The following is a 23514-nucleotide window of genomic DNA, read 5'->3' as shown; positions in this document are numbered from 1 at the left end:
TTATCAAAGTGTTCCCAACAAGAGCCTGGCATGTGTCCAGACATGAAGACAAAACCCATGTCGACGTTTTGCAATCTTGTCTATCACTAAGGGCCGCATTGAAGGTGTTGCCAGTGAGCCACTTGTCTATCTAAAACCGGAGATCACATGGTACACAGGATGGTGTTAAAAAGAACAGAACAAGGAGAGTGCTTCATCATTACATACTGTACCAACAATTGTGCACCTCTACAAAATAAAGCCAATGTGTAAGGAATGGATCGTTTCTCAGGACCAGCATTTCAGTCTTTTTAATTATGGCCTGTAGCACGATCAAACAAGATGTGCGTCTTTTGATGTGCTACCATAGCAACCTAGCAGCCCGGATCAAACGCATATTCATTGTGAATTGTATTCGTTATCTTCTTAGATACAGTATGCACTGTTTTCTTTTGTTTTAATGGCCAATGGGTTGGGGTGGATGGGGGGCGTGGGGGGAGCGGCGGCTGTGGACTGATGGGGTGCCTGTCGGGCCTGCAGTGCCCAGTCCTGCTGCGTTGGGTTGGGGGCGCGGTCCGTGTTGGGGTGGGGGAGCGCTCCTGCTCCTGGGTTCGCTCTCCGGCCGGTGGCCCCTGTGAATTCATATTGCACATCTTCATCTGACCACTTTCTTTCTTTTTTTTTTTGCTCGACATAGTATTAAGAGATTCAAATTTAGAAATCACACAATGTACCATCACAATAGAGTCGGCTACTGAGCGTGCCTGCAGCACAGTTTGGCCCAGCAATGTAGCGTGATCACCTGCAGCTAATGATGGCCAAGTGGGGGCCCTGAGACTGACTCACCAAACCCCTGGAGTTTGATCGAACCCAGGTTAAGAACTACTGTACTTAACTCCACTTCACAAAGGATGCTGGAATTATTGTTGGTCTACTTGACCATAGAGTTTTTAGACCTTAACCTGACCTAATGGAACACTTGTAGGTCTTTGCCCTATGTGACTGCACGACGACATCATTGCCATGTGGGTGTTAAATGATTCTTGTGATTTAGCACAACCTCGGCAAAAGCCGCCCAACAAGCGGACACCTCACAGTCACAATTAGAAATCTTGGTGCGAGGAGCCAAAACTGAATTTACCACGGCAGCATGGTGCTACTCTGTGAGTCCCTCTGTGGATCGGAGACAAGTGAGGTCCAGGCAGAACAGAGATGGTTAGTGGCTGTTTTGGTTGTCTGTTGAGTTGTTTCAGTCCTGCTCAGATCAGAAAGCAACATCTTGGTGTTTGGGGTCTGGAGTTTGTTAACTGGACTTTGACTTGGCCAGACAGATCCTCATGACCTGCACTTTAGCCTTTTCATTATCTGTCTCTTTGGTGAGTTTTCCCCCCTACATAATTACTCGCCGCATACTGCATTAGCAGTCCTGAGCAGCCCGTGACCATGGAAATGTAGCATTTCCTCTTTATTTGGTTTTGGACAGTAAAGGTATCTGGCTTACGATCACTTCACCAAGCTTTGTTAATTTATTTATTTGTTTCATGAAAACTGGCCGTGCATTAGAGACATATCCCAGGTGGAGCCAGGCTTCTTGGAATGAGAAATGAACTGTCATCTGATAACATGGTTGAAGCAGGCTCTGTGGGTGTCCATGTGAGGCACACACAGACTTTGCAAGGCCCCGTGAGTAGAAGATAAGGCGTTGACAAAAGACCCGAGCCAGACTGATAGACATCATGCTAACAACCAGACTAGAAGCATACCTTGCGTGCATGTCTTGTGACTTCCAAACTTCAAGCGCCGCAGATTGCATCACGGCACCACCTCCTCCATTCCGAGAGCACTCGTCTTGCGCGTGTCGAGTTCAAGCGCACACGCACTGTACTTGCCTTGCTCTAATGGTTTGCGCTCTTGTTCTTATCAGCGCCGTCCATGTTAACGTTGACCTCAAAATGGATATTCCGGGCTGCGCTCGTCTCCACCAATCTTCAAGCAACAGAAAGTAGTTGGTGCTTTGAATCCCAGTTGTTTTCAACTCTTGAGCGTGGGTCACTACACTGAGCCCCCCCAGACTCCGAATAGCCCTCCACCCATCCCTTCGGGCGGGCTGAAAGGGCAGCTCCTGTTAATGGAGCGCTGATTGTGTTATAGCCATAATTATCTCTCTTTATCTCTCAACTCCGGGCCATTAGCAGGATAGATGTCACCCCGGGCCTTCCCACACTCACCCAATAAGGTGCTGTCGAGATGATGGAACGTATAGGCTGAGAGATGTCCAGGAAATGCCATTACACCTTTCCTCCCTTCATGGCACCTATCATTTAAAACATATAACATATATGTTACGGAGATGAACTGAAGCCGGCTGAGAGAAATGCCAACAGAGGACCATGTACCGCCCAACCTGCTGAGGCACTCACTATAACTTATTGACAATGCGGGAAACTGTTCAGCTCTTGCTTTCTTTAAGTATTTCACAGTGCGCATAATATGTGCCGTACATTTTTCCCCAAGATTACAAGGCACACCTTACGTGAGGGTGCTGAAGTGCAAAGGCTTTCTTTTCTCCTCATTAGCACTCAACTGTAAATTGGTTGCCGCCACAGTGAAGTTGGTAACGGTTGACATCTGTGTTTCAGCCTTTTAAAACACTCACTCATTAGCACTGACATGAGATGGGGGGTGAGGGGGGGACACCTTGTGTATATAGTTGAGACTAAATGGGGGGAGGGGTCGTCCGTTGGAGCTGATTTTCCATTAAATTGAAGTAATGTATGTTCTTTGGTGGCCTGAAAACACCCAAACAGAGTACTAAATTGTTTTGTTCACGCTTCTCATTTTCTTTGATGAGATAGTCACCCCTGCTAACATGGCCACCACATATTAGAGAGAGACTGATATGTTTTTTTTTCAGGGCCAATACCGATGTCACTTATTAGTAGTCAAGGAGGCTTTTCAAAGGACTTTTGAAAATGTAGAAGTTTTTTTTATATCTTAGACAATAGACATCCTTTTAAAATTCTAACAAAATGTTAGTGAAATGGAAACGTAACAAGTAAATACCACAGTTCTCTTGTTTTCTACAGTAAATATTTTCCCCCAAAATTTAAATATACCTGAAATATTAAACTTTTAAATTTCTTTGTTTAATGTCGAACCAAAACAAAAGGTTCAGAAGGTCCCCAGTGTCAGCAGCATCTCTTATATAGTTAACTGAAAATTTAAATAGAGTTTCCTGAGATTAAAATGGTTTTAGATTTACCTTAAATCGGCCGTCAGATTTTTTTTAAAAGGCTGCTACCGATATTCGTTAAAATGCCAATGATTGGAAAGTTGCCCCTGCCAACATGGCCGCCACATAAGCACATATGTGGGCCTGCTTTAGTTTACTGTATGTCTGTGAAAACAGTGGCACAATCAGAAACATGTGGGCCAGTCTCTGTGTGTTGATTGCCCCACTGTGCCAGTAAAAGGCCAATTGCCGCCAATTCTGGAAATAACAGACTTGGACAGCTATTGTACAAAGGGGCATTGTGAAGAGACTGAACACGATTTTCTGTCTGTTAATTCCAGCTAAAGGTTTTGGATCCTCTGTATGGGCTTTTTGGTCTTATTGGATGAATTCATAACCATATCTATTTAGTTACATTAAACGTACATATGTGAAATGACAAAATGTAAACAAAGTATGCATTAATTGTCACAAACATTGCATATACATGCATGCATTGCATTCCACATTTTCTTCCCCACTGTATTATTTACATTTTGTCTTCAGACGGGCTCATCTGCGGCTGTGTCTGGAACGCTTGAAGGCCCTTATACCGCTGGGACCGGAATGCAGCCGCCATACCACCCTGGGCCTGCTTAACAAAGCCAAAGCACATATAAAGGTGAGTCACCATGTAGCATGTATGCATTTCTTACATATGGGCACATCCCAGGAAATTAGAATATCATAGAAAACTTTTATTTCAGTAGTTCCTTTCTAAAAGTTTATTGATTCACTACACGCCATGTAAAATATTTCATGATATATTTTTTATATTAATTTTGATACAGCTAACGTCCACAATTTTTTTGAATCACATCTTTTATCTTCTTTTATTTAACGTGTGTCGTATACATTGAAGTGTCGATGCACTTCAATTTGACCCCGCCCTCTTTTTTTCTCCGGCCTCCAGAAACTTGAAGAAGCGGACAGGAAGAGCCAGTACCAGCTGGAGTCTCTGGAACGTGAGCAGAGGCACCTCCAGCGCCAATTGGAACTGCTGGGAGGAGGCGGAGGCGCGGTCTTGGAGGGCGAGAGGATACGCATGGACAGCGTGGGCTCCACCCTCGGCTCCGAGCGTTCCGACTCTGACCAAGGTCACTTGCTGTTTTGATCTAATAGTAACAAAACAGAGATCATCATGACACATTCAAGTCGATGAGTCAAGGTTGCGCTCTAAGTAAAAAGTTAATGTTTTTAGCGAACAACTGCCGAGCATCATTGTGCTGTGACTTTGTCTGGCCTCAAGAAAGTAAGGACAAGGACTTGTCACTAGGGATGCACCGAAATGAAAATGTTTGGCCGAAACCAAAAACCGAAAATGAAAAATGCTTGACCGAAAACCCAAACGCCGCAAAAAAATTATGCCAATTTTTACTATCATTGCATTTATTATAATAAATTTAAATTATGAAATTATTATAAAATATTTATTTAGCACTGGCATTTTAACAAAGCACAATATAAATTGAAATGTGCCCACACCGCAGACATGTTGGCTAATGGTACAACAAATGAGCATTGAGCATTTTCTGGTGGTGCGATTGCACTTTCTAGTCAATGTAGTTCGTATAGGCGGGGACGGATGCGTGCGGCGGGACAAGGTCCGGCGCACTTAAAATCGGCACATTTACATATTCGCCAACGTTTAAAAATAAAAAAATACCTATGTTTGCACCAGCTAATTGGCTTCGGGAACGGACTGCAAAGTCACACACAGCGTCCTGTACAGGTCTGTCACCAACCAGAGATAGCAGTAAGTGTTTCCGTGTTTAAAACTGTTGATAGCAATAATGCTAGCATTAGCTAAAGTATTTAGCATGGCCACCGGGATGCCGGTGAAAAAGTGGAAGCGTTTGAAGGTCTCTTATAAAAATAAAAATAAACACACCCTATTTAGCCCATATTCTTTCGGCTTCAATTTTATTTCGGCCGAATGCTGAAAATGGCAAAAAAAATTGGCGGCCGAATATTCGGTGCATCACTACTACTACAATGTAACTAGCATTAATAACTTGAAATTCAAACTTCATCTTTATATTTAGGAATATAATTTGGCATGTGCACCGTGAAGCCTTCCTGGCAGCTGACATGGATGAATTTACTTCCTTGATGCAACTCCTCTTGTTCAGCAACATTTTCAATAGGCGATGTCTTGAAGTGATCGGGTGAAGAATGCAGTCATTTAGCTTGGTGATAGACGGAGAGGGGGAAAAAATCGATGTGTCTGAGTCCGTGCAGCGGAAGTACGTGGCATATAGTCAATTGACACGAGGTCTGCCTTAATGTTGAGAGTAGCACGGAAGCTGGATCTCAAGACATGTACATTTAGGGACACATCATCAATAGTGTACATTTTAAATCTTAAGATCTTTTGGCCTTTCAGCATTTGACAACTAGTGATGGGTAAAATGAAGCTTCATGAAGCTTTTACCCCTCTAGATGGTGCTCTTAGTTTAAAGATGAAGGCTAGTGCAATTCCCACTGCATCTTTCAACCAAGAGTGCCATCTAGAGGAGAAAAAAAAATCTCAAGTGCTTCATGGAGCTTCATTTGTCCAGCAATATCGACAACCTCACCAGAGGTGGCCAGCCACTGTCCCATGCCCAATCATTAACTTGCCTTTTTGTTTAAATGATGCCCATCACTCTGTTTACAGTCAACAAACCCCGTTTTTTTTTTCTAGCCAATTCATTTATCATCTCACAAATTAATATACATCAATAATCCTGCCCAAAATTGTCCCGTTTTTTATAGGTGTAAAAAGCAGGGTTAAAAGGATTGATATTTAATAATCTTCATTAAAACTAGATTGATCTTGTTTTCACTTAACTTTAGTCCAATTTAATGTCAAACTAAATAGTATCACCATCTAGTGGTTGACAAAGGATTTACACCCAAAATAAATAGGAGGTGGAACAAATAAGTGTAATAAACTGTGCAGGTAAATTTCAACAATCTAGCAGGACTGTGACCCTGAAACTGTAAAGTTGGGGGGTTCACTGTCCCGTCGTTTTTCTATAAGCCAAGGGGGGAAGATGGAGGAAAAAATAAGAGTGCCCCAATACATGGACACCAAGCCAGTCATCAAGGACATCAAATGTTACAAAATACAAAAATTTAACAATTGAACTGTAACAAAACAAAACAAAAAACTTAACATATTTGATGTCAATGATTTATTTCAAATGACGACGCACCATCAACCAGTAAATGCGCTTCCTTTCTTGCCAGTGCCAAACACGGACTTGACATTGCTCTCTTGTTGCCATTTTCTGCCACAGAGGAGATCGAGGTGGACGTGGAGAGCACCGAGTTCTCCCACGGAGAGCTGGACAGTCTGAGCACGGCCAGCACCAGCGACCTGGACGACCACAGCAGCCTGCAGAGCATGGCCAGCGACGAGGGATACTCCTCCTGCAGTGTCAAACTTGCCTTCTCCTCCTAGAAGATACACGCCGCCGCCGCCACCGCAAACACCTCCTCCTCTTCCTCCTGCTGCTGCTGCTCCCCCTGCCCTCCCATCTGGTGTATCCCGTGCGCCCATCCAGCCGAGCCCACCGGCATCTGTTCACCTGCTTGTGTTTCCTGCAACAAAAGACTCCTGTTAGAGCGGAAGCTGATGTCTTGAACAGGGGCTTTCAAACTTTTCGGGTCTGGGTACCAATTAGGAATCATTTTCTCAACATTTCAGCTAGGGAGGTTTGATACCACTCAACTCTTGAGAAACCACCGATATCCAGTACCGATAACAGTACTAAAATTTCCCCCTCAAGAAAACAATGACGGATAATTTTAGAGAAATACCTATAATATCCCAATATAGCATTTTTTCTTAAAATTGCATGAAATTAACGGCAATTTTCTATTTTTGTAATTTCTAGTTCCTTATTGTAAAATGGCCGTCACGAGTACTGATACCTTCAAATAAGGCCTGGTGCTATCGCCCATCATGAATTTCGACCTAAATACAGTGATTTGGCCTCTGAGCACAAAAACAGCAAATCGGTGACTTTTTCATCAAATTGCTGAGTTTCCAACCAAAAATTCAGCCAATGGAAAATTTACATGAAACCCTGTGAATTTCAAGCCACTCATACACGACCCACAATGCACTTGAACTCTTTGCTATTAAGTCGCTCTGAGCTCAGCTGACGGGTGCTTCGGCGTCGGGCCCGGCCAAAGGAAAGCACACGGCGCGCGGCGACATCACCCGACGCCGCCAAAGACGCCAAAATCTGTCTGGTCTCGGACACTCGACTCGGTGCTATTGTGCAAGTCCTCCATCAGCGTCCGCTTCCACACACGAGCACGGAGCAAGACCGCCACACAAAAAGTCATTCCTGTCCAACGCGGCCACGACGAGCTACCCTGCACTTAAATACTTTCCAGCTGACGTGGCACAAAATAAAAAACAGCAACAAGATACGTTGGGAATTGACGTCCACCTTCTCTCCAGCAGTAACAAGCAATAACTCGTCATCGTTTCTCTCCCTTTGTGACCGTCCAAAAAGAAGCAAAGTCATGTTTTATTTTTTTCCTTTGTACATACAAATAGCTTAATAAATTAATGTTAAAGATGGAGAAAAAAAAAAGTAGAGCTTATGGATAGAACTTTTGCCTCTGTTGCTGACTTGTGTTTATTGTGCATTTGAAAGTCCATATTTGGAAGTGTGGTGGGCGTGGCCTGGACATCCTGGACACAAGTTGATTATTGTGTTGCTGTCTGCTGCTGCGCAAGGTTACGGGATGGAAGCTGCAGAGTTTAATTTATTACACGCGATATTCTCTTGGAGTGTGCGTGTGTGTGCGCGTGTGCGTGTGTGCGTATGGCATTCCACCGGTGGTCAGGTGATCCCACATGTTGGGGAAAAGAAACGGGTTGTCAAAATTAGCCATCCCAACTCCACTGGCATTAAGAATTGCACTTCACCCGCTTTTTTTTTTCTTCTTCTTCTTTTCTGCCCTTTTGAGTTGTAACAAAACATCTTTTGAATATTTATTTCAATATCCCTCTCAGAGCAGACGTAACGAGAGGGGAAAAGTAACTTATTTTCGTCCTGTCTTACTTTGATTCCTCATTCCTTATTTTAAAACGTGTATTTTATGTCTTTTTTTTTTTTGGGGGGGGGGGGGGGTAACATAATGTAGCCATTTTCTTTTGCTTTTGATGTTTATTCGATGGACACTTGAAATGTAAATGACCCCAAAGCTGCTCCTAGTTGCTGAGCCTGTTTGGAGTCACCTGTCTTGTTTGGAGGTTGACCCACACCCCCTCCTTTCCCCACACTCGCAGCCTCGCACCCGTTGACGGGAACGCGCAACCGAGGGGCACAAAGGCGGAAGCGCAAATACTGGGACGCGAAACAAAAGTTGATGGGTGAAAACCCGGAAGTCGGAAGTCCCGCCTCCTCCGTGGCATATAGTTCATACTCACATCCACACGTTATACGACTGGATGGAAGAAAGCCGAGGGGGGCGGGGTCATCGCCACGGGCATTTGCTGAGCCAGCTACTAGCTACCCAAACTGGGGTCTTTCAAAACGCCACTTTCCTCCTACATGAGGATTGTATACTCTTGACTAGATTTGTTTTTTTAGTTGATAACACGTGTCTTACACTTGACAGCACCTCCATACGAGGATTCAACAGAAGAAGAAAAAACAAGAGTAGAGATTGAGGGTGTTGGCACTAATCAGAAAGTGACCAGTGGTGCTTGATCCTACAAACAGAAAATGCCAAAACCACGTCAGAAACCTCAGTGTCCTCTCGCTCGCTCTTTGTCAATCTTTTTGCCTGAGGGACAGTTTACATAGACACTGCCCCTCTGTGACTTTTTAGCCATCTTGGGTTCCATTTCCTCCTCATGTTGCTTTGACAAACCTGTGCTGTGTCAGATGACTGACTGAACGCTACAAGGTGTGTCGGAAACGTTTCAGGACTGTGTCACAATGTGGGTCAGATGATTCACCAGCACGTCTACAAAAAGAAGCTCTGGTGTTGTTTTTGTTCTTCATTCAATGTGTGAGTATCTTGGTTTTGCCACAAGTCCTGGAACTTTTCTGACAAAGCTTGTAGATTTTATATCTTCGGAGGTTTTGGTTCCAAACAAGCAACTTTTGTGTGTGTGGTTAACTTTGCAGGCGGGCTCTGCTCTGCTTTTAATAGTCCAGGCAGCCCCTCCAAAAGTGGATGTTGCAGTGTTTTTGTTTTGTTTTGGGAAACCACACTCCATTCGGTGTCAGTGAGGAAAACGGGTCCCTGAGGTGAAGTCAAGGCGACGAAACGAGTCCCTTGTGGGGAGTCGTCTTGTTGTTCTGAACCTGTGACCATCCTTTGTAAAACATGCACTCTAATGAACGTGTTTTGTTGCAAAGTTGGAAATGCAATACTTACAATAAAAACGAGATTTTCAAACCTGAACCATTGACTCGATCTTTACATGACATGGACATCTCAATGTTTAGACTTCACACTTTAATTGATGTCAACCCAAAAGTTTTATTTACAATAATGTTTTGTGTGCGCCTCCACTAATCTAAACACAGCAATCTGATTCAAATTGTGTTTGTGGAATATGAATTAAGTTGCAAAGTCTCAGGAGGCGGCCATTTTGTCACTTGCTGTTGACTGAAAATTACGTCACAGTTGCTTAGGGCTCAGGTAATGACCAATCATGGCTCAACTTGTGAATGTCACATGACCAAACTCAGAAAAAAGGTCAGCTGTGACCAGGGTTATTGTAGTTTTGGAATTTTTCATTTTAGTTAATTTTTATTTTGTTTTGAGTTTTGTTTTTTAAATTTAGTTAGTTTTAATTAGTTTTTAGGGTGGTTCTGTTTTTATTAGTTTTAGTTATTTCATAAATGCTTGGTTTGAGTTAGTTTCAGTATTAGTTTTAGTTGTTTTTTATGTGTATTACTTGTGCGCAATATTTAAAAAAACATCATGGGAGCAACGTCAGAAGATGAAGATGCTTGTCTATTGGCTGCCGCTAGATGGCGTCACTTTTGTGTGACATACTATCAAATGTCCTTATTCCGGTTAATATCAAAATAAATCATCCCCAAAGGCTCACGCATTAAGTTGATTACCAAAGACTAAAACGAAAGAAATTTTTTGCTATAATTATAGTTAGTTTTCTAAACATAAAATGTAGTTTCAATTAGTTTTCGTTTAAAAAAAAAAGAATGCATTTCCGTTTTTATTTTATTTCGTTAACGAAATAGTTTTTTGAATTTTAGTTTTAGTTTTTTTTTTCGTTAGTTTTAGTAAACTAAAATAACCTTGGCTGTGACTGGTTGTTATCTGAGCCCTGATCAACTATAATATCATTTTCAGTCGACAGCAAGTGGCAAAATGGCTGCCCCCCTGGGATGGATAAAAACGGCTGGATTTTTCTGCAGAATTCATATCCCACAAACACGATATCAATCAGAATACTACTAGTGATGGCTCATACAACATATTATTGTAAAGAATTTGGGGTTGACTTCCCCCTCCAAGTGAAAATGTGCTATAAGTCTTAATCACCAATTTGTGACTTTCCTCACTGGAGATGCTTTGGCCTTTACCACACTCAGCCACTTTCGCTAATCAATTTTTGCATTCAAGGGCCAAGTGTTTTATTTATTTATTTTTTAAACAGCAACTTGCCCTTCCACAAAGTGAGAATTCTGCCAACCTTTTTTTTCCTCTTCACTTGCCTGCAGGAACATCCAGAACAGCGTGTCTTGTTTGTGTGTGTGTGTGTGTGTGTGTGTGCGTGTTTTTTTTTTTCTCAAGTGTTCACAGTAAAATGTGCTTTAACTGAGGCTCGACCTCCCGTGTTGAAAAAAGGTACCATGACACACTGCATGGAGACGGTGTCAAAGTCAGCACGTTCCTGCTAGATCTCCAACTCAGGGAAATCAACTTCGAGTGCATCTGCATAAGGTCAAACCAATGACATTCACTCAAGGTAATAATATTTTTAAAATGTTTATAGAGATGAGAGTTGTTTCAAATGTTTTACCTCCCTACTGTAAATTGTAGCTAAATATGATGCATTAATAGAACAAATACCTTAGTTACCGCAGTAGTTTTTTGTTTTGTTTTTTGCTCTTTCTTCATGGTCTGGATGTGTTCACGTAAATGTTTGTAGAGGAATTATCACTGCATTAGTGTAGCATCGTGAATGACGACGCGAGTTCCGACGTCCATACGCATCCAGTTTACGTTTCTGCCAACGGATTGGAATTCAGTCTTAAATGGAGACGCTTCTCTAGGTTTTCATTACATTTTGTTTGTTTTCCCATTTGAGTGTACGGGACATGTATAGTAGTGTTTTTCGTTGCCGATGCAAGCATATAAAGGGTAACATGACGTCACCCAGTGGACCAAATGACCTATTGTGCCTGATGAACAAGCACCTCATTTTCCGGGATTTTGCCGGGTTTTCAGTTGAATAAAGCATGTCCTTCATAGACAGAAAAAGCTTTTAATTCTTTATCCGTGAAGCACAATTGCATGGTATGGAGAGAGAGGAAAACTGGTTAGTGTTTTATTGCACCACTAGGTGGCACTGGAGAGCTGAAGTCCAAATTTGTGTGCAAACTCCCCACAAAACATGTACGGTGACTGAATGCTTTCACATCTTAGAAGAAGGTTCCAAATGCATGCTAACTGGAAGTGGAAATATTTTCCCACTGACCTTGTTACAGTGGAACAAATGATGGTGAAGAGGAAAGTAAGATGAAATCCACAAATAAATGGAAGCACCTGGAAAGGGTCCCTGTTGCTTAGTTTAATTTGAACAATGCAATTAAATACCAATCCCATACATAAATTAATGTCACCAAGAAGATGCTAACGTAAATGGCAAGTAGCCTCAAGCACACCGACGGACGTTCCACTACCAATAATGTTGTTTATTGTTTCCAATAATACCCAAAAGGTCACTAGATGGCAGTGTCGCTCTGCAAACAACTTGCTGCTCAGTCTCCACGACCTGAGTGTCAGCCTTCAAAAGGTGAGTACATTTACTTAATTCCATGCTTAACTTCTCTTTATCTGTGCTTTCATGACATAGAAACACTAAAACATGCGAACATCTGTACAGTAATAAAAACAAAAAAAACAGTACTGCAATTCACTGTGCATTGTTAACTGTCGTAGTTTTAAAATTGAAACAGCTGGACAGAAGGATGGATATAAATATGGATAATTTCTTTCATATAATTTGATTAATAACAGTAACGACAAACAAACGTACTCCACTGAATTAAGACACGCAAGCTGTCTTTACTGTTAATGCCACTAGAGGGAGCCTCATTGTGTTGATGATCTGTGATCTGGCCGGGATGTGGTAACCATTATTATGCATTCACGTAATAACAAATATATATTTCTGAGATATGTTTAATAAATTTATCAAAGCGTCAGACCTATTGCATGTCTGTACCGTTGTTATGACTTATGAGTTATTATTATGACTCGGTAACTTTTTTTTAAATAGGACATCTAGCATGGCTGTTGCAGCATGGGAGACGTTTACCCAAATAAAATCAAGGCAGCATAAAACTTACAGGAAAAAAAATACAAGTCTTTACCATTATTAATCAAGCTATTAATAAAATGACCATATACATAATATTGTTTTGAATGATTAAAAATGCAAAAATTTGAAGTTAATTTGAAGTGCCATGATTTTTAATGCATAGCATGATTATTACTATTGTTTTATTTTTTGTATTAACTCATTCACTGCCACTGACCGCTAAAGACGAAAATTAATTTTAACTAATTTTATTAGTTTAACGTTTTCCCCACTTTTGTTAACAAGAGTATGAAAACCTATAATTTTTTTATTGTACATTTAGAACAGATATAAAATGTGTGATTAATTGTGAGTTAACTCGTGAAGTCATGCGATTAATTATGATTACAAATTTTAATCGCCTGACGCCCCAAATTTGTCTTTTTTTAAATTCATTCATTGCCATTGACGGGTATAAACGTCAAAAATTCATTCAAACTATTTCTATTAGTTTAATTTTTTTTCCACTTTTGTTGACAAGAGTATGAAAACCTAGATTTTTTTTATTGTACATTTAGAACAGATATAACATTTGTGATTAATCGTGAGTTAACTAGTGAAGTCATGCGATTAGTTACAATAAAAAAAAAAAATTGCCTGCCGCCCCTTATTTTGAATAATCTTTTTTTTTTTATGAATTTATGGCGGTGAATGAGTTAATGATGTTCCAGTATTGGCTTTTTAGTACATTTATACAGCCATCATAAAACTGCATTTAATTTACTCTGTCTTATATTTATCATGATTTTTTTTTTAAAGAAAGAAATCTGGGGGGGAAAAAAACAAATAAAGATGGTGTGACTGTTGGGTCAACAAAAATGCAAATAAGTCACAATGTACCTCTACTTATTGCAGTGGCCTTGATGATAATGTATGATCATTATGACATTCCATCAAAAATAAATCGAATTATCTTTTGTACAGCATTGTACGCCCTTTTATTTAGACTGCAATAATTGAAGTCATTTGTTTGTGTTCATTTAAATTTGAATGTAACAAAAAAGCACATCAGACAAATTGTTTTCCTGATTTATCGCCGCCTTGCATTTTTCATGTCAAACGCTAGAGAAAACAAGGCTTGAAAAATAGATTTTGCTGCCAAATGAAAACATTTCATCAATACTTTTGAGTTTGCTAGAATGAAACAAAAGGCAGTCATGGTTGGCACGTTGGAACATCACAACCGGCGGGGGCTTTGGGTTCTCCCCCTCCCTTCACTCCCTTCATGACTCATCCTCTGGAGCTCATCTTGTAGTTGTTTTCCAACCCCCTACTCTTGCCTGGCAGGAGCCCATGCCACCAATTACGGTGCTGAAAGTCCTCAGTGGCGGTCCTTGGGGGATCGCGAGGAGGTAAAATAAAGAAGGCCAGCGGGGTAGTGTGATAGAAAGAGGGTGGTGGGTGGAGTTACTCCAAGTGAGAAGCGTGAGTCATTGTCCCCGAGGCGAAAGGTCGTTTGACATTGAAGCAACTTCGGTGGTGGCTGCATGGTGGATTTTTCTCCGTTGGTCATTGCGAACGGTGCAGGGCTGGAGCGAAAACAACATGTAGTCACTCAGGCCTATAAATAGAAAACACTCTCTCCCAGGTTTTTACAGGAAATACAGTGCAAGAGGAATCTCTTTACCTTCATATACCTTAACTTAGTGTTAAAAGTGTTTTGATTTCCAAAAAAAGAGGACACTCGGCCCAGCATCGAGATACTTAAATGATACTCAAAGATGCCATGCACATAATATTCTAAAGCCAGCTTCTTCTTTTTTAATTTTTTTTTTATCTAGGAGGATCATAGCCGCTGCGACTACGTCCCCGGAATGCTACCAGTAAGCTAAAATTCAGCTCAGCATCTTACTTGAATGCTCAGGAAGTGAGCTTTTACAATGTAAAAAGCTGACCTACTTTGATTGACTTGCAGTCAGCGTACTAACACTCGTGGAAACAACACGGTGCACTCCGCATCAGTTAAATAAAAACCTGACATTTTCATCAATTTCTAAAACATTCCTGGACAGCATGTAAAAAAAGTTAGGGTTAGGGACAGTCTACATCTAAAACAATGCCAATGAAATGGACTAAAGCTGACTAAAATGGGGCACATGACTGTTTTATGAGCAGATTGGTTAGGTAAGCAATCCCAGAACGGAAATCACTCAGGATGAGGTCTTTCGGGTCCCCACGCACCGAGTGACACAACCAAAAGCGACTGATCTGGTGCACAGCGTCCGGGTTCCACAAGTTTGCATAAGTGGCCGACCTTCACAACTAATTTTGGTGCTTTTCAAGAATTTGATCACAGATTGGTGTATCTGTGTTTTGAGCAGGGGGCTGTGACCTGAAGACACATGTGGTTCTTTAGTGCCTCTCCTGTGGATCTGTCAAAAATAAAAATAAAAATGTAGAAATTTAGATTTTTTTTTAATACCGGTATTTATTTTTAATCTTGAGATAAAATATTCTTTAAATTAATTATCGATTGAGTCAAAAATGAATAAATATTCAAAAAATGTCAAGTGTCCAAATTTTCCAGTTGTTAGAAAGAGAGACGAAAGGTAGCTGAAAAAGTTTTTCAATTTTTTTTTAATTACCTAAAAATGTTTAAAAAGTGACCATAAAATGCCCAGTAAGGAAGAAGAAAAGTAGAAAATTAGCATAAAAATGTCCATTAAATTGTCAAAAATGCCAAAGAAATTATTAAAACGGCAGAAAAGTGTTCAAAAAGTAACCATAAAATGTCCAAAAACAAAAAAAATAAATCCCCCAAATCAGCATAAAATGTCAACAAAATTGCCAAAAATGTCAGAACATTTATAGCAAAAAAGGCAGAAATAAATTGTCAGAAAGTAAAGAGGGCGAAAATTACCATAATATGTGCATAATATTGTCAAAAATGTCAGAAATTTGATAGAAAGGCTGAAAACAAAAAAAATATGAAAAATCACCAAACAATGTTCAAATGTTTTGCGGCTCCAGACCGATTTTTGGTTATTTATTTGGCCTAAAATGGCTGAAGAAGAGAAAGGTTGCTGACCTACAGTCCAGAATGATAATGATCGAAACAATTTTTTGTCCAAGGTAAATTGAATATTCTTAAATGACCAAATCAGTGCACTGACCCCAACCCAACAGAGCATGATTGCAAATTACCGAACACAAAACCAGATGTATAGAAGCAGCAACTGAAGGTATTTTCAGCGAAGGCTTCCTGTCTGTAGCAATCCACCGCCTACACTACCTTCCTGTGTGCCATGCATCGTGACAGCTGGCTAGTCATGCATAGTTCAGGAACAAGGTCTGAGTCTGCTTCACACACTCAACCCCCACCCCTGTTTGGCTGTCCTTCAGCGGGATTGTTGCTGAATGGGAAGTAGCACTTTGCTGATGAGTGACATGTCATTTCTCGCACACACACACTAACACACCAGCACACATCCTCTGAGCTGACTCGGACACCATGTCACATGCTGACCTTGTTTAACACTCAGGGTGAACGTTCCGGTGAGCTTTGCTCTTCCTCCACACGATGTCATCTGACCATTACTGGCCCCTCCATCCTCACCCCAATACTCGCCATCCATGACAACCTGCTTGTTTGCAGCCTCTGAAGAGGTGGCGACTACTCAGCTGTTAGAGGACGGCCTCGGCAGCCTTCATTCCCGCAGCTGAATTTCTTCTCAAATGTGTCTTCTTTGCACTCGTTGCTCCCGCACTGTTCACACTTATCGGCTCTCTGACAGCTAAGCGTGAGTCATTTCTGCGTATAACCAATCCAATGGATCCGCACTTTATTTGTTGAAGCAATGTGTTTGAACTGGAAAAACATGGCTTTACTAGTAGCTTGAACAGCAGAGCCTCTAAATTGTGACTAATTTAACACAATATTTTCTCCTTGCAAGTAATAAGACTAAAGTTATCCTTCAAATCCTCCTGATAGTGCGTTTCCATTATAGTTTTTCGCAACAATAAAAGCAATAAAGTACTATTTCGATTTGCCAGTGTTTCCAATGAAGAGCGTTTCGCTATTGAGGCGCAAATCTCGTAATGTCCCGTCTCGCGGGATCTCGCAGTTCCGTAGGCGGTGCTGATGATGTTTACGGAAGACAGACGCCAGCAGTTCTTAATATTACTTTAAAAACATCTCCCTCTCCTCATCAGGCGGGTTCGGGCATTTGGTGTTTTGCGCGCGCACTTATAACTCGTGTTATGGTGCGGACGGATGGATTTCCACGACGACGTGCGCCGTATGTCGCTCGTTTGCGCGTTGCCAGGGGCAACGGCCATTTCTCATGCAACGAGCATTGAACGGCGGCATATTGGCTCCATAGCTGAATCGCTTTGTGCTTAAAAAGACTTATTATTAAAGCGAGTGGTCCCGCACTTCCTACTTCCTTTCCTCCGTGACCGGGCGGGGGTCACATGACTACACGGAATGCGCAAAAGGTGTTTCCATTACACTTTTGCGAAATACTTCTATTTCGACACGTCTCAAAAACCACCTCACGAGAGCGTAAAAAACTTTTTTTGCGTTATTTGAGAGTTGTTTTTTGTTTTGTTTTTTTTTTCGAAAAGCACGCGTTTTCATTACCAGCTTGCTTATGCGCAACTTGCATTTTGCGTAAAACTAAGGGTAATGGAAACGCACCTTTGTGACTGTAGATTGTCTATGTCTCCATTTGCAAACAAAAGCAACATTTCAAAGCAAGTGACAACTACTACAAGCACTTGCAATTGACTGCCTGCAAGAATTGACAATACCTAAATAAACAGCAAACACTTCTCAGCCATTTCTATTTTATTGACAACTAATGATTCCTAGCACTATATATAGTCCTCACCAAAGTCACTAAACACATAACTAGAAATTATAGAAAATGTTAGAAAGGGAAATTCTGGTGTTGAACATAGTGAAATGCATTGTGGGCGCATTCAAATGATCGCCCAGGAGAGAGATCCACGTTTTCAACATGCAAGTAAAGTTACCATATTGAGTTTTTGTCAGCTAGAGTAAAAACAAAAATATTACGGTTTGTTACATGCTCTGTGCTGTCGACAGTGTTAGCTATGTAGCTTCTATAACACCATGTCAAAAAATAATCATAGTAATAAAAATGTCGCAGGACAGTATGCATTCAAAGTCACACCAGATTGTGTGGCTACAGGATGCCCACTAATTTAATTGTTATATTTATAAACAATGTACAATAATAATGTTGAGTTTTTTTGCCATTAAAACATTAACTGTTAAGTATATCATGTAAAAAAGACAACCTTTATCTTTGAAATTCTTTAAAAATGTAAAAGTGAAGTCTAGAACAACTGTATTTTTTTAAAAAAAATTATTATTATTTGTTGAAGTACAATCCTGAAGACTTTTTTTTAAACTAAAATAATTCAATAAGTCAAAATGTTTGCTGTGTTTATTTATTTTGCACAAAGTTCCAAGTGGCAAAACTTGGTGCCATTTTTATGTTCAGCATGGTCGTCAGTACCTGTTAAATATAACTATTAAAGCAACTTGTAATCTAACTTACTTACTTTTTAAAGCAAGTAATCAGTAAAGTAACAGTTACTTTTTAAAACAAATAATCAATAAAGTAAATTAGTTGTTTTCTCAAGCAAGTAATCAGTAAGGTAACTATTTACTTTTTAGACCAAGTAATCAGTAAAGTAACTTTTTTACTTTTTATAGTAAGTAATCACATTTATAGCAAGTAACCTGTTAAATGTAACTATTAAAGCAACTTGTACTCTAACTTGCTTACTTTTTAAAGCAAATAATCAATAAAGTAACTTAGTTACTTTTTAAAGTAAGTAATCCATAAAGTAACTAACTTAGTTACTTTTTAAAGTAAGTAATCCATAAAGTAACTAAGTTGCTTTTTATAGCAAGTAATCACCAAAGTAACTGAGTTACTTTTTAAAGCAAGTAATCAGTAAAATAACTAAGTTTCTTTTTTGTGGTTGCACTGCATACCATCATAAAACACTCCTAACACGCCACATTACTGCCTGGGGCTACTATAACATGATGATCAATTGAGTTTTTGTGTGACTTTTTCCTAATTTGACTTTTCAAGGTCCTGGAATGGCTGGAAACCAGTTTGGGGTGTGCCCCGCCTACTGCCGGAAGCCAGCTGGGATCGGCTCCATCACCTCCGCGCCCCTTGTGAGGAATAAGCAGTTAAGACGATGGATGGATGGATGGACTTTTCAAGGTTCTACAGAATTGTGTTGCATCCTGCTAGTCTCTCTTCTTTAGTGTGTGTATCCTAAACGTGTAGATGTTCTCTAATGAAGCGTCTGACTTCCCTTTTTTCTCCATGAGAGTTTGCACGTTTTGTTTGGGGGTGTGGTGTCAGTGCGGAAAAAAAGTGACGGATGGGCACGGCAGTTGCAGCAGCTGCCCTAGTGATGTCTCAGATGATATTCATCCACACTCGTGTTGTTGACTCACACTTGCAAGCCTTGGCAGGTGATGTGTGCTGCCGCAAGATGAGCACGATCTGTCAGTAGAGTCCTCATGACCGAACCTTGTGTTGGCATGCAGAAGGATGTCATTTCAAAACAAATCGTGGATAATTTATTACACTCAACTGATAAATAATAAAGTACAAATGACGTTGATGGGATTTATAGCCAATCAAGTTGCTTTAAAATTTGGAAGAGTAATCTGGTTGGACTTGCGTTTACACCATGTCTGGGTGTGTAGGCAGGATGGTGATAGCTGCGTCACATATGTTAGGCGGGGCACACACATGCCGACAATCTGGCCAAATCTGAGCATTTTTCCTCACTTGCAATTAAAGTCAACCAAGACCAAATTCTCGGATGTCGCTGAAACATTTTTCAGAACAAGGCAGAGCTTGCAGATGAGCTGATCATTTGGTTCAGGTGTTTTGGAGGAGGGAAACATGGAAAACAGGCTAGAAAGGTGATCTTGAGTACCGGACTTGGAGACTCCTTATACAGAGCAATTGTCCTGTGGAGTGTGATGTGTTCAGATTGAATTTGGTCTTTTTCCAAGAATTCTTTAGAGCCTTTTCTCAGTAAATTGTTCCAAGAAATTGGAAAAATAACTTTGAGGAAATTAAAAGTAGCTTAATGCTAATATATAGATTTTTTCCCCAGGCCCATTCTGTGCTCCCCTTTAAAGCAACACTAAGGAACTTTCAGTTTACGTTGATTATGGCGGCGCCATATGGGCAAAAGCGATATTGTTATGTCTGAAGGAAGACCACATTTCCCATGAGGACAAGCTCATTGCGTCGTCTTTTTGCTCACACCACTGAGTGAAATCCGGGCCAATGTTGATCCTTGACTGTCCTTTTATCTGGGAATCTTCCCATTTTCTTTTTTGTCTCCTCAGACAAAACCTTTCAGTTGTTTTGCAGCTTCTGCCAGAAAGCAGTAATCATGCATCGGCATTCAAATTGACTTATCTCTTTGTAACAAATGGGGAAAGAGGGAAGTGACGTATGCCATAAAGCAGTCAGCGCATTTGTATTTTTTTTGTATGGCAGTGTTCCTACCATCCTCCTCAAAGTTGCTTTGTGCCAGTAAAAATGATACAGACACCCTCAGGTACCATTCAACTAGTTTTAAGTTGACGTTTCATCAGAAGAGATATGAAAATATTTTATTAAGGTTGAAAAGTTCCTTAGTGCTACTTTAACTCATTCACTGCCAATGACGACCATTGAGGTCAAAAATTCATTTGAACTATTTCTATTAGTTTAATTTTTTTCCACTTTTGTTAACAAGAGTATGAAAACCTAGAAGAAAAAAAATATTGTGCATCTAGAACAGATATAAAATTTATGATTAATCGGGAGTTAACTATTGATGAATTACATGCGATGAATTACAATTAAAAAATGTAATCGCCTGATGTGATTTAAAAAGAAAAGATTATTAAAAATTTGAAGTGTCAGGTGATTACATTTTTTTAATCGTAATTAATCGCATGACTTCACGAGTTAACTCAGGATTAATCACAAATTGTATATCTGTTCTAAAAGTACAATAAAAAAATGATAGGTTTTCATACTCTTGTTAACAAAAGGGTGAGAAAATGTTAAACTAATAGAAATAGTTCAAATGAATATTTGACATCGATAACCGGCAGTGGCAGTGAATGAGTTAAAGAAGCACACAAGTTCCCTTTCTTCCATCTAAGAAACTCGGGGCGCTAAGTAGTGAACCGCCAGGCTCCCCATCCTGTCTCCCTGTGTTGGTCATTATGATTTTTCGTGTTTAATTCTTTAACTTTTAACCGTCTTTTAATGAAAGCAGAGTTGCTCGACTTTTCCAAATTTGTGCCACAGCCACCGCACACCTGGTTAAGCCGAGGCTGATTCACCGTGCAGAGGAGCAGCTGGTCTGTTTTTTATGAACGCATCGGTGTGTCTGTGATAGAACGCTGGCATGACCGCAACGGCAAATGTGTCAGTGATGAGACGTGGGCGCATCATGAAGCAGATCGACCGCAAGCATGTGACTTTCGGCTCTCTTTGTGAACATTATTCTGTCAAAGATGTCTTCAGTGGGACCACATAGCTCGGATGAGACAGATGTATTTTGAAAGGAGTAGAAATGTAGAAATGTATCGGTGGTGAGAAAGGAGGGGCGAGGAGTGGCTGATGAGTCACCCGTGTTGCTGGTGTGTATGTCACAAGACGCAGCATCAGCTTCAGTGTTTCTCAAGTTCTCCCAGCTTCATGTGTGTGTGTGTGTGTGTGTGTGCGTGTGTGTGAGAGTTTGTAGTCCATTGTTCTCAATAAATGCCTTGAATATCATCAAGTGTCTGAATCACACACAGCCAGAACAATGTTGGAGATTTTCCAGATCCCGACAAATTAACTCATTCACTGCCATTGACGGCTGTAGACGTAAAAAATTCATTTGAACTATTTCTTTTAGTTTATTTTTTTTCCCACTTTTGTTAACAAGAGTATGAAAACCTAGATTATTATTTTTGTTTTTAGAAATACAGATGACGCGATTTAAAGATTAGTAAAAATTCGGGGTGTCAGGCGATTACATTTTTTTAATCGTAATTAATCGCATGACTTCACTAGTTAACTCACAATTAATCACAAATTTTATATCTGTTCTAAATGTACAATAAAAAAATATATAGGTTTTCATACTCTTGTTAATAAAAGTAGAAAAAATGTTAAACTAATCGAAATAGTTCAAATGAATTTTTTACGTCTATAGCCGTCAATGGCAGTGAATGAGTTAAAATTCTATCTCATGTTGTCTAACCTTTTATTTTTTTAATTGGCAAGTTGGAGTGCAGACAGAACAAAGCACATGTGAGTTTGTATCAGATGCCAAAAAAAAAACGATACTCAGAATGATGTAACAGACTGGGTTGATGTTTGCAGTAGTTATGGGTTATTGAATGTTTGAATGTCAGTTTATGATGTTGTTACAGTTTTCATGTCTGGTGAAACTAGCTGGTGATTGATGGCAACACGGGGGGGTGGGCAGAGGCAGGCGGATATGACAAGACACGGGTGTAATTAATAACCGGACACATGAGCAAGCACTGAGAAATACAACAGGAAAAACATCAATCCATCCATTTGCTCAATACTTTATCCTGGTCTGACTTTGGGCGTGAGTTCATTTCCCAAGACACGTCCTTTACTGTCAAAAGAGCCATTATAGGCCGAATAAATAAAAAAATAAATAAACATAAATGTTCTGGAGCCACAAAACATTTGAATATTGTGATGAATGAATCAGTGTGGACCCAAGAGCTAATTAGAACTGTTCTGTAACAGAAAAATATGCAGCATCCAATAGTTTGAGATTCATTTTCTTGTACCTTTCGTCTTCCATTTTTTATTTATTTCATATTCAAATTTTCAAACATTTTTAGCCTACTGTTTTTCTGTCAAATTTCTAACATTGTTGACAATTCTATGGACATGATATGGTAAGATTCTGCCTCTCTTCTTCCTTTTTTGGACATTTATGGCTATTTTTTGACCAATTTTCTGACATTTTTGGCAAATATTTGTACATTTTATGTAAATTTTCTGGATTCCTTCTTGTTTTGGTACATTTTATGGTTACTTCTTGAACATTTTCTTTCCTGCCTTTTCTTAGATTAATATTCTGACTTTATTTTGCGTAATTTTGTAGACATTTTATGGTCATTTTTGGGATTTCTTCTTTTGTTTTTGGACATTTGATAATTACTTTTGAGACACTTTTTTTCTTGCCTTTTCTTAAAACATTTTATGAAATTTTTCATGATTTCTTCTTTTTTTTGACATTTGAACGTTTTTTTGTTTTTTTTTATTCTCTTTTTTGCCTTTGTTAATATACATTTTCTGACTGTTTGGCCAATTTTATGGACATTTAATGTTCATTTTCAACTTTCCTCTTTCTTTTTGGATATATATATATATTTTTAAGTATTTTTAAGTATTTTTAACTGGGGCAGCACGGTGCCTGACTGGTTAGCACGTCCGCCTCCCAGTGCAGAGGACGTGAGATCGAGTCCGGGCTTCGGCCTACCTGGGTGGAGTTTGCATGTTCTCCCCGTGCTTGCGTGGGTTTTCACCGGGTACTCCGGTTTCCTCCCACATTCCAAAGACATGCATGGCAGGTTAATTGAACACTCCAAATTGTCCCTAGGTGTGATTGTGAGTATGGTTGTTCGTCTCTGTGTGCC

General features: G+C 40.0%; 1 protein-coding gene and 1 long non-coding RNA gene across 3 annotated transcripts in view; both read left to right on the top strand.

The window, feature by feature from the left end:
- The window catches only part of mxi1 (max interactor 1, dimerization protein), a 32577-nt gene extending 22904 nt beyond the window's left edge, over positions 1-9673 (top strand). For both annotated transcript variants that reach the window (XM_077571229.1, XM_077571230.1), the window contains exons 4-6: positions 3758-3872; positions 4164-4347; positions 6535-9673. In XM_077571229.1, the coding sequence (XP_077427355.1) occupies positions 3758-3872; positions 4164-4347; positions 6535-6698 (463 nt within the window). In that variant the 3' untranslated portion in view covers positions 6699-9673. The remainder of the gene's footprint in view (positions 1-3757; positions 3873-4163; positions 4348-6534) is intronic.
- Positions 9674-11028: 1355 nt separating this feature from the next.
- LOC144055347 (uncharacterized) lies at positions 11029-20548 on the top strand. The gene is made up of 3 exons (XR_013294844.1): positions 11029-11210; positions 12186-12260; positions 18902-20548. It is a non-coding gene; the product is annotated as an uncharacterized LOC144055347 (long non-coding RNA).
- Positions 20549-23514: the final 2966 nt, after the last annotated feature.

Source organism: Vanacampus margaritifer, chromosome 7 (genome assembly GCF_051991255.1).
Source record: "Vanacampus margaritifer isolate UIUO_Vmar chromosome 7, RoL_Vmar_1.0, whole genome shotgun sequence".
Taxonomy (NCBI): domain Eukaryota; kingdom Metazoa; phylum Chordata; class Actinopteri; order Syngnathiformes; family Syngnathidae; genus Vanacampus; species Vanacampus margaritifer.
The sequence above is the reverse complement of the archived record's forward strand: the minus strand, read 5'-3'. Positions and strand labels throughout refer to the sequence as shown.